Source organism: Eptesicus fuscus, chromosome 16 (assembly GCF_027574615.1).
Source record: "Eptesicus fuscus isolate TK198812 chromosome 16, DD_ASM_mEF_20220401, whole genome shotgun sequence".
Lineage (NCBI taxonomy): Eukaryota > Metazoa > Chordata > Mammalia > Chiroptera > Vespertilionidae > Eptesicus > Eptesicus fuscus.
The window spans coordinates 56,006,506-56,017,852 of record NC_072488.1 but is presented as its reverse complement, the minus strand read 5'-3'; the positions used below and the strand labels follow the sequence as shown (position 1 = coordinate 56,017,852).

The 11,347-nt window shown below is 51.2% G+C and overlaps 1 protein-coding gene across 1 annotated transcript; it reads right to left on the bottom strand.

The window, feature by feature from the left end:
* Positions 1-6,931: 6,931 nt before the first annotated feature.
* CHCHD5 (coiled-coil-helix-coiled-coil-helix domain containing 5) lies at positions 6,932-11,009 on the bottom strand. Its single transcript, XM_028137956.2, has 4 exons — positions 10,778-11,009; positions 9,848-9,988; positions 9,434-9,599; positions 6,932-7,110 (listed from the first exon to the last, which is right to left on the bottom strand). Coding segments are annotated over exons 1-4 (333 nt in total). The 5' UTR covers positions 10,780-11,009; the 3' UTR covers positions 6,932-7,086.
* Positions 11,010-11,347: the final 338 nt, after the last annotated feature.

Sequence of the window (11,347 nt, the reverse complement as noted above, 5' to 3'; positions counted from 1 at the left end):
GACACTTGATTGCTAGTCATGAGATTTATCTTTACAAGCACAATTTGGTTCAGAAAAAAAACACAAAACTGCCAACCTTTAGGCAAAACCAAACCAGCTCATCTTTCCAGGTGGATTACACTGGACACACTTCTTTATCGCCACCTTCAATACTCAAATACACACACAATTTAAATCTTGAGACCAATTTCTTCATCTTTACAATAAAGAAATTGGATTAGGTTCTATTTTTTCTTTTTAAAAATACAAGTAGATTATTATAAAAATAATTTGTGATTTTAGGTAGAAAAAAAAGTTTAAAATAAGTGATCACCCACATACTAAATTGGAAATAATTACACATATTTTTATACATACCCATTCAGATATGCTAGTCATATATGTAAACACACACTTATCTATATTTTTAAATCATGTTTTATTTCTGTTTGATAATATATTCTACTTCAAATGTTAAAAATGTTTCTGAAAAATAACATCTTCTAGTATCTTTTTTCCTGCTACGTCATAAATTATATAATTTACTTCTAATTAATTGATTTAACATTTTGTTTTCTGCTTTATGAATAATTCTATGATGACCTCTGAACATTTACTCAATTATTCTCTCTCTCTCTTTTTTTTTAAAGGGCAATGACTGATAAGGGATATGGAGTTTCTTTTTTTAATATATATTTTTGTTGATTTCAGAGAGTAAGGGAAAGGGAGAGAGTAGAAAACATCAATGATGAGAACCATTGATCAGCTGTCTCAAGCCTGCAACCCAGCCACGTCCCCATGGGAATCAAACCATGACCTCCTGGTTCATGGGTCCATGCTCAACCACTGAGCTACTCCAGCCGGGTTTTGAATTATTTCCTGCAAATAAAATTTCTGTTTCAAAAGATACACATATTCTAAATTTTAGTATGTATGAATTTTGAATCATTTGATCAAATTCCCTTGGAATTTTTATTGGGATCTCATCAAATTTATAATTGGGTTAAGAGGAATTCATTCATTGGCTCCTTTATCAGGTAAGTATTGAGTATCTCCTATGGGCCAGGCACTAGAAGCGTGTGGTCAACCCAAAGAGCTTGTCATGATGGCATGTTTGCATGAAAGAGTCAAACCAGCACATGCATAACATTAAGTCAGGATGTGCTGTGTGCTCTGAACAAAAGGTAAAGCAGAGAAAGAGACAAATGGTGACGAGGTAATGTTGTGTGTAGGATGATGTGAAGGTTTGTGGGATCGGGGTGATAGTTGAAGCTGCTTTGGGAATATGCATAGACGACCAGCAAAATGGAAACATCCCAGCTGAGCCCCCATTTTGGGCTCTGGTTCCAAAGTGCTCTAGGTGGCTCCCGATTTGAGAAAGTGTATCCAGCCCCATTATAATTTTTTTTAAGTCCTCACCCAAGGATATTTTTCCATTGATTTTTAGAGAGAGGGAAAGACAGAAATATCGATGTGAGAGAAACACATCAATTGGTTGCCACCTGCACATGCTCTGACCAGGGCCCGGGCCTGGGAGGAGTTGCAACCTAGGTACGTGCCCTTGACTAGAATCGAACCTGGGACCCTTCTGTTCACAGGCCGATGCTCTATCCACTGAGCAAAACTGGCAAGAGTTCCAGCCTCATTCTTTTTGTGTGTTTTTTTTTTTAATTTCTTTATTGATTAAGGTGTCACATATTTGTCCTCATCCCCCCACTCCCATCCCACACCCCTCCCCACGGATGCCCCAACCCCCTGTTGAACTTAACCACTGGATAGGCTCATATGCATGCACACAAGTCCTTTGGTTGATCTCTCCCCCCTCCTCCCATCCTCCCCTATCCTCCCTCTGAGGCCTGATAGTCCGAGCGATGCCTCCTTGTTTCTGGTTCTGTTCTTGTTCATCAGTTTATGTTGTTCATCATTTCCCCTAGATGAGCGAGATCATGTGTCACTAGAGATATACTTATAAGAACTGAATGTGAGACGAGCCATAATAGTTATGCTGACAGGCAAATGAATCAGTCTGTAGTGAGTTTCTTTCTGGACCAACACTTCTTTTGAGACCCAATTTCAATGTCCACCAGTTCCTTATGTGTACATGTCGGCACTGACCCCTCAGCTCTGGATGGTGGACAAATGGTGGTAATGCAGGTCCGACTCCCTCTGGTTTGGTCTCGGCCGGACCCAGGGACACGGCTTTACCCGGACTCAGGGGCACGTGGCCTCACCCGGATCCAGGGGAACATGGCCTCACCTGGACACAGGTGCGCGCGGCCTCACCCGGACCCGGGACCCAGCCTCACCCGGATCCAGGGGCACACGGCCTCACCCGGACCCGGGATCCAGCTTCACCTGGACCCAGGGGTGTGAGGCCTCACCCGGACCCAGGGGCGCGTGGCCTCTCCCAGACCCAGGGGCGCGTAGCCTCACCCGGACCTAAGTGCGTGCGGCCTCACCCGGACCCAGGACCCAGCCTCACCTGGATCCAGGGGCGTGTGGCCTCACCCGGGCCCGGGACCCAGCCTCACCCGAATCCAGGGGCACACAGCCTCACCCGGACCCGGGATCTAGCTTCACCCGGACCCAGGGGTGCGTGGCCTCTCCTAGACCCAGGGTCACGTGGCCTCACCTGGACCCAGGATCCAGCCTCACCCGAATCCAGGGGCACATGGCCTCGCCCAGACCCAGGATTCAGCTTCACCTGGACCCAGGGACGCATGGCCTCACCCGGACCAAGGGGCGCGTGGCCTCTCCTAGACCCAGGGGCGCGCGGCCTCACCCGGGCCCAGGAACCAGCCTCACCTGGATCCAGGGGCACACAGCCTCACCTGGACCCGGGATCCAGCTTCACCCGGACCCAGAGGCGCGTGGCCTCACCCGGACCTAGGTGCGCACGGCCTCACCCAGACCCGGGACCCAGCCTCACCCGGATCCAGGGGCACATGGCCTCACCCGGACCTGGGATCCAGCTTCACCCAGACCCAGGGGCGCGTGGCCTCACCCGGACCCAGGGGCACATGGCCTCACCCGGGCCCGGGACCCAGCCTCACCCAGATCCAGGGGCACACAGCCTCACCCGGACTCAGGATCCGGCTTCACCCGGACCCAGAGGCGTGTGGCCTCACCCAGACCCAGGGGTGTGAGGGCTCACCCAGATCCAGGGGCACATGGCCTCACCCGGACCCAGGGGCGCGTGGCCTCACCCGGGCCCGGGACCCAGCCTCACCCAGATCCAGGGGCACACAGCCTCACCCGGACTCAGGATCCGGCTTCACCCGGACCCAGAGGCGTGTGGCCTCACCCAGACCCAGGGGTGTGAGGGCTCACCCAGATCCAGGGGCACATGGCCTCACCCGGACCCAGGGGCGCGTGGCCTCACCCGGGCCCGGGACCCAGCCTCATCTGGATCCAGGGGCACACGGCCTCACCCGGATCCAGCCTCATTCTTTATAGAAGGACAAAGCACCCAGTCCCTGGCCACTCTGGAACCCTTACCATGAATTAACCTTTCATTGTGGTGCCTATTCTTACTTCACTGCTGTTGCTCCAGTGTGTCCTCTTCCTGTAACAAACCTTAAGCAGCAGATGTTCCTGTTTACCTGGCCCTTAGTTATACAAGGGCAGTGCACACTGTGTTTACTTCCAAATTCTAAATGGGCCACGTGACCTGCAACGGAGCCATCCACCTGTCTGCCCAGTTCGTGATCCCACACACTGAATGGGTCTCTCCCAAGCATCACATATGTTGCCCAGGAAACTACAATTGCTTCTTGTGCTTCCCTTGAGATTTAGGGCATTTGAGTTAACTCTCCTATACGCACCATCCCAGCCCCCAGCACACTGCAAGAACTTGGCTCTTATATTTCCATCATGCTGCTCCCACACTGAATGGCGGACAAGAGACCAAAGGGCTTAGAATCTGTAGTGTTGGAAGGTTATTACATGGTACTGAACCAAGAATTATGACAAAGGTAGTGTGAAGGGGCTGCCAGTGATGCAGATACTGAAATTGTCAAAGATGAGAGAAGGACCTAGGGGTCTGTGGATGACCGCTGCCAGCTGGGCTGGTATAATTTGAGAATATAAGATTCCAAGCGGGAGACATTGGGGGAGGAGGGACAGAGAATAGTCATAGGCATCAAGGAGAAGCCCACCTCCAGGCTCTGGGGCAGGACAGCATGGTGACTCAGCAAAGGAACTCCAGGGTGCGATGACTAGAGGGCTGTGTAATGGCTCCTGGGTGGGTGAGAGCCAATGTGTTCCTGGCCTTGATTGGCACTAGAGTCCCTGATGAAGGCACCATGCATTGGTTCAGTGACATGTCCCAGGTGCTGGGCTTATACATGGAGTTCAGAAAATGCACAGTCATTCTCAATGGAATGATAAATGAATGCATGGCCCTCTGGCCCTGAAACTGGGATGAGGCCATTTCTCAGCACACTGTCCTTCATAACATATCCTGGAGCCAAGCCAGGTGTCTGAATATAGGGCAGTCTGCACTAAGTCAAAGTGGATGGGAGGAGGCCAGCTCTGAATTGGGGATCCATATTGAAGACTGGAGGCAGGAGGGGAAAGCAAATTACAAGCCACAGCTAGAGACAAGGCTGAAAGGGACAAAATGGGTTGGGTGGAAGGGGGTCACTTTGTAAACTGAGTCAAGCATTTTGAAGGCATTCTTGTTATGGCAATACCTCCATTGATGGTGGCCATGATGGACAGTGAAGAGTGGCAGCAGTGACGTCAGCACAGGTGGTTGAGGTGATGTATGGCAGCTATGTCAATAGGTAGTGGCCACCGAAGTGAATGACCACAATGGGGCCACCATCGATATGATCCCAGGAAGTGGCAAGGACTTGAAACTCCAGCCTCCAAAGCAGCCTCGACAAGGTGACGGATAGGGGTTAGTGTTTAAAGAGCCCACACCTTGAGTGGGAAGTATGTGTTCTCACCTGTCCCAGAGAGTAATGCTGCTGTCCACAGTGATAACTGCTTGACCATGTGCCCGAGGTGCTGCTTTCCTTGCCTGTGTCACTGCCCACTGCCCTCTAACGCAGTTTGGGAACATCTCTCAAATCCTTGTCCCCAAGTCTGGATCTTGGAGAACCCAAGTTAGACAGCGTACCGTGAACCAAGGATTATTCACAAGAGTGACCGTGTTCCCAGCCATAAAGTCTCCACATGTTTCAAAAAAATGGAAATCATATAAAACATGTTTCCATCCCAAATGCAAGATGATTAGAAAAATTCCCATATGTTTAGAAATTAAGAAACACAATTTTAAATTTCTGTATCTGAGATAAATAAAAAAAGCAAAATAGAAAGTCATGCTGTGTGGGAAATTTAAGTGCATTAGAAAAAGACTGAAAATCAGTGAGCTAAACAATCACGTCAAAAAGGCAAAACAAAACCAAAAAAACCCATGCCCCCAAAACAAAACATTAAATCCAAAATGAAGGAAATAAAGAGAAGAAAATTAAAAATATAAAAAATAGAGACATCAACAAAGCCAAAACCAGATTCTGTGAAAAGGTTAATAAAATTGAAAGTCCTGTCGAGATGGTGAAAAAAAAAAAAAAGGTACAAATAACCAACATCAGAAAGGAAAAAGGGGCTTTCACTAGATTCTGTAGACCTTAAAAAAAGTTATGATAGCCCTGACTGGTTTGGCTCAGTGGAGAGAGCGTCGGCCTGCGGACTGAAAGGTCCCAGGTTCGATTCCCGTCAAGGGCATGTACCTTGGTGGCGGGCACATCCCCGGTAGGGAGTGTGCAGGAGGCAGCTGATCAATGTTTCTCTCTCATTAATGTTTCTAACTCTCTATCCCTCTCCCTTCCTCTCTGTAAAAAATCAATAAAATATATTAAAAAAAAAAAGTTATGATATTCTTAACAAATTTATAGCAATTTGAAAATTCCTATCATGTGAAAAACTCTTATAAAAATAGTTCACCAACATCCAGGAATGGAAACTATTAAGTTTTTATGGTAGTTTAAACACAGGAAAAAAAGTCTTTCAAGCTAAATGCCATTGAGGTGCTGCCCCTCCAACCGCGCCCCCCCCCCCCCCACTCCTGTCTCAGGTCTTGCTTTGACCAATGGTGTGTGGTACAGGTTTAAGGCTTCCAATTGGCTCCCCTGGACCCCTGAGGTCACCACGTGGGGAGTTGATCTAGCCTACTTGAAGATATTCTGAAATGTAGTCTCGATCTTGTCTTGTCTGTTATCACACTTCTCAGTTACATGGAGCAGAACTCACTCAGCCAAAGTGAAGTTGGTCAAAAATGTGCACAGAAATTGGAGGGATCAGTCTACAACCCAAGGAAACTGGAGCTGGAAACAAAAGCCACCAGATCCCTACAGCCCTTCAGGGACTACATTGCTCCCTCCACTCTGACCACTTGGACTTACACCTTAGCTCCCAGGCCAACTGCCTTTGTCTTAAAGATCATACCCCAGGACACAATCTAGCTCATTTTTTTCCAAGCCAGGGCACAAGCCTCAGGTTTCAAATGGCCAGTCTAGTCAGCATTGGCAAGCCACTTCCAATTTCTGGAGATTTGGAGGCACCTCCTGGGGAGCAACAGGTCTGAATGGTAAATCTGGGTGCAGCCCCAGGCATGCAGAGCTCAGCACTCTGGGATCCCTCTCCTGCAGACCTGCCCTCTAGGGCCGATGGAATCTGACACCCCGAGGAAACAGGAAGAAGCTGCAGCAGCCACAGCCTGGGTCCACACAGCACTCCCTTCTGTGTGCTGCTCAGAACTCTTCTGATGGCAGGAGCCGCTCAACCCACAGTGCAGGCCGAAGTGCTAGGTGGTCAGTGCCCACAAAAACAGCCCTCAGTGACAGACGGGAGTTGCCCCTTGGAGAGTGAGGGATGTCCTATGCCGTCTTCTGGAAGTCCCAGAAGGGAATCTAGGACCCTCAAGTGCTGAAGGCAGGAATCAAAGCCTGGTGTACACAGTCTTTATTTATTGAGTCCCGATATCCAGAGACTGGGCCCATATCCAGGGCCCTCAGTATAGCATCTGGTCACTCACTCTTCAGGGCTGGGGGCAGTAAGTGGCCAGTCTCTCCTGTCCAGTTTTCACATGGTCCAGAGTCCTCAGGAGGCAGGAAGTGGCTGTGCCTGTGGAAAAACATCATCTCCCATCATCTGTGCCTGGCCCTGGGGAGATTGTGTAGATAAAGCAGAGGCTGCCTGTAGAGCCCATGAACATGGGACATAGTGAACTGTCACTGGCAGCAAGGAAGGCAGCTTTGCTGCATGCACTGAGCACCTATTGTGTGCCTGGCACTGCTACAGTACTAGGGACCCAGCACTGGACACAGGCAGGCACAAGTCTCCGACTTGGGAGGGATAGAGAAGTGAACAAAAATATTCCGACTGAATATCTACAAAGAAAACTAGATCAGGGTAGAGAGAGGTGTGTGTGGGAGATGTAAGTGGCACTTTAAACCGTACAGCATACTTTATGAGATGTGGACAGGCTTGTTGCTTATCTCAGGAGGAAAGGAGCAACTGGTCCTCAGATGGGAAGACGGGGTTTTTCCTATTCAGATGCCCCAAAATCTTGGAAAAAAACATCACCAACATATGACTAAGAAACTAGCATGAACAGCATGAGCTTGTTAAGAATATTTCCTGAGAAGAATTAAAAGTCCTTTCTGCTGGCAGTTCTTGGGGCCTGAACTGTTCACTTATCCTGCCTCATGAAAACACAAGACTGAGGTCCAGGTGACAGGGCTTCTGCCCCAGTTTCAGTAAGAACTTCTCTGAAACAAGCGATGGGAGGACAGTGGTTACAAAGCAGTGGCATGTAAGCTGTAATTAGGGATCAGGGACTGTGGGAGCCCGGCATAGGGAGGGGCCATCACAGAGGTTTTCTGAGGGAGGTGAGCAGGACTAGGTGGCAGTCCAGGTGGAAGGAAACAGCTAGAAAAAGCCTGGCAGCAGGAGAGACATGAGGTCGAGTAAGTTCCCATTCCCTGGAGCTGGAACCACAGGACTGGAGGAAGCGGGAGGGCCCATAGGCAGCACCAAGTTAAAACCCTGGAAAGGGTTTTAGTAAATCAGAACCCCCTCAGACTTGCTTGCAACACTCAGGAGATCATCGCAGAAAATGTATGGTTTGGAAGGACTGAAAGGAGCATGGAGGCCAAGGGAAAGCTTCTCCCCTGGGAGCAAAAAGGGAAGACAGGGCTGCAGAGACAGAGAGGGGCAGATGAGAGTACCAGAAGGGCTGGTGAAGAGGTGATCTTTGCCTTTGGAGCTCACAGTCCCATAAACATCTAAACCGAGTTTCTCAACCTTTTTCCAAAATTGCCCCACTAAGGAGTCTTTTTAGACATTTATTTTAAACTAGAGGCCTGGTGCATGAAATTCGTGATGGGTAGGGTCCCTAGGCCTGGCCAGCGATCAGGGCTGATCAGTCATTCTGCTATTCAGTTGATTTGCATATTAGGCTTTTAGGCTTTTATTATATAGGATTGTGCCCATCCATGAAATTTTTATTTTATTTAAAAATATATATATTTTTTTGTATTGATTTCAGAGAAAGGGAGGTGGAAAGAGAGATAAAAACATCAATGATGAGAATCATTGATCAGCTGCCTCCTGCACAGCCCCTACTAGGGATTGAGCCTGCAACCTGGGAATTGAACCTTGACCTCTTGGTTCATGAGTTGATGCTCAACCACTGAGCCACACTGACCAGGCCCATCCATGAAATTGTAATACCATAGATATACTGTATCTGTTCAATTACCATATACATTAAAAAGAGTAAGACCTAAAAACAAATAAATAAAATAAAATAAAAATAAATAAATAAAAAGAGTAAGACCTTTTACCCCAACCTCACACCTGCCAGGACAGCTGAGGGGCAGGGTGGAGATTGAACAGTTAGCCTGAGGAAGACAGAAGCTGCCCAAACCTGGGGTTTTGTTCCTTGGTGTGAACGGGAAGCTGTTGAGGAACCATATCAAAGGAGTAATATGTTACATGTGGCTGAAACCGGTTTGGCTCAATGGATAGACTGAAGGGTCCCAGGTTCGATTCCAGTCAAGGGCATGTACATTGGTTGCGGGCACATCCCGGTAGGGGGTGTGCAGGAGGCAGCTGGTCGATGTTTCTCTCTCATCGATGTTTCTAGCTCTCTGCCCCTCTCTCTTCCTCTCTGTAAAAAAATCAATAAAATATATTAAAAAACAAAACAAAACAAAGGAGTAATGTGACCAGTTCTCAAGTGCTCTCTGGCCATTGTGTGGAGGCAGGTACTGTGGGGGTTCACAGAGGCCAGGGGGACCATAGGACAGGTGTCCTGGAGGGCAGGTGGCTGGACTAAAGCAGGGGCTATGGATGGGGCAAGAGGTGAGAGTGTTGTGGATTCTGGATGCATGTGAAGGTCAGTGCTGGGAGGGTTGGTCTGAGGGTGACCTAAGATCTTTACCTGCACAGTTGCAGGTGGGTTCGCTGGCTGCACCTGCTCAGCGCACTGCAGGAAGCGGTGCATCTGCTCCGCACAGTTGCCTGTGGCTGCCTCATTCTGCCGAAGACACTCCTCAAAGGCCTCAAAGGGCTCTGCACAGGCCTGGCGGATCTGACGGATGACTGGGCTGCAGGAAGGGCACCTCAAGCTCGACTTTCCTGGCACTACCCCACCCACTGTCCAACTCCCACCCAATGGCCCCACCTCTGGTACTTCCTTGTCCCCTGAATTACCTACTCCTGCACTGGCTCCCCCCACTGCCCACCCCCATGTTGCCCACCTTCCCACTGTTCCCGTGCTGCCTGCCCCTGCACTGCCCCTCCTCCACTCCCAGCCCGCTCCGAACTGCCCAGTTCGTGACTGTCCCGCACTCACTGGTTAGAGGTGCATCGAGCGATGCTCATTTTGAGGTGGTGACAGTCCCGTTGCCAGGACTCTGGCTTGGCAGCCACACACTGGCCGTACTGGTCCAGCTCCCGGCCGCAGTGGCGGGCAGTAACCTCCAGCGCCGCCTGCCTGCGGGACACGCAGGCGGGACATGCGGGTAGGGGTGGAGGGTGTGGGGTGGGTCCCTGAGTCTGACGGTCCCACAGCAGGGCCCGCGGGGTGCCGGGCTGTGGAGCGGGCCAGGGGCTTCGGGACTGATGGTGAGGGTCCTTAAACAGATCTGGTCACTCTAATGGCGGTTGGGGTCCGGGCAGAGGGTCCTGGAGCCCAACCACCCCCCTATGGGGCCTTAGAAGTAGGACCCAGAGCTCTGGGAGGGCATGGGAGCCACAGGTGGGTGTGGTGTGGGGTGGGGTCCAATGAATGGTCTCCCAACCAGTCTTAGAGCGGAGGCCTGAGGACAGCTAGGCTCTCATGGGTCACAGGGTCCTCGGAGCATGATCTGTACGTGCCAAGTAGGGCTGGGGCCCGGGTTGGTCTGGGAGAAGGGGTTCCATGTACAGGTAAACTCTAGAGAAAGGTCTGGAGAGCGGGGCAGTGTCTGCCGGCCTGAAGGTCTCGGGGCCGGGGTAGATGCGTAGGACTCAAGAGAGAAGGTGGGTTGACACGGAGCGGAACGTGGGGCTCCAAGGCCAGGCCGGGCCTGGAGTCCTGCGAGCTGCCTGGGTGTGAGAGTCCTCGGTTCCCAGGAGAAGGGGAGCGGGGCTTGGACACGCGGGGAAGGGTGACGGCGCAGAGTCTGGAGGGTCGGAGGTTCAAGGAACAGAGGCCACCCCTCCTCCCGGATCCCGGCTTAGGTCCGGGTCACAAGGAGAAGGTGTGCGCGGTAGGTAAAGGGAAGGTGCTCCTGCTACTCACATGTCAAGGCAGGTGCCAGGAGAATCAGTCCGGAGGAGCGCCCCGCCTTTTCCGGTGTCAGGTTGTCATGGCGGCGTCCTCCCTGCCTTGTTTATTCCGTTCACACAGCGGCCAAGCGGCCCTATTGCTTTTTGCGCCCATCCGTCAAAGCGGCGCCCTACCTCTGCTTCCGCCCCGACCTGCCATGGCGGAGCTCTGCCTCTGCTTCCTGCCCTGGCCTGCAATGGCGGCGCCCTGCTAGCCACTTCCGACTCCGGCCCGCTCCGTGGCCACAACCCTATTTCCGGCTTTCCCAGGCGACCTCCAGACTGCACCGGAAGTAAATAAGGGAAAGTACGGCGGTGCCCCGGCACCTAGGAAAGAGTGGCGCTCAGCGGTGAGAATCCCTGTAGGGCCGGACCGACCGGAAAACTAGTGTCCCGCGCCTGCCCTTTGCTGCCGACCCTCAACTCAGGCCGCCCGCGGCTCGGCTGGCTGCCGGGTGCTGCCTGCCTTGGCCTTACGCAGCCGGTCCTCTCGGAGCGCTGGCTCGGGCGCCTGCGGTGGAGCCGGCGGGAAGGGGCGTCGCCC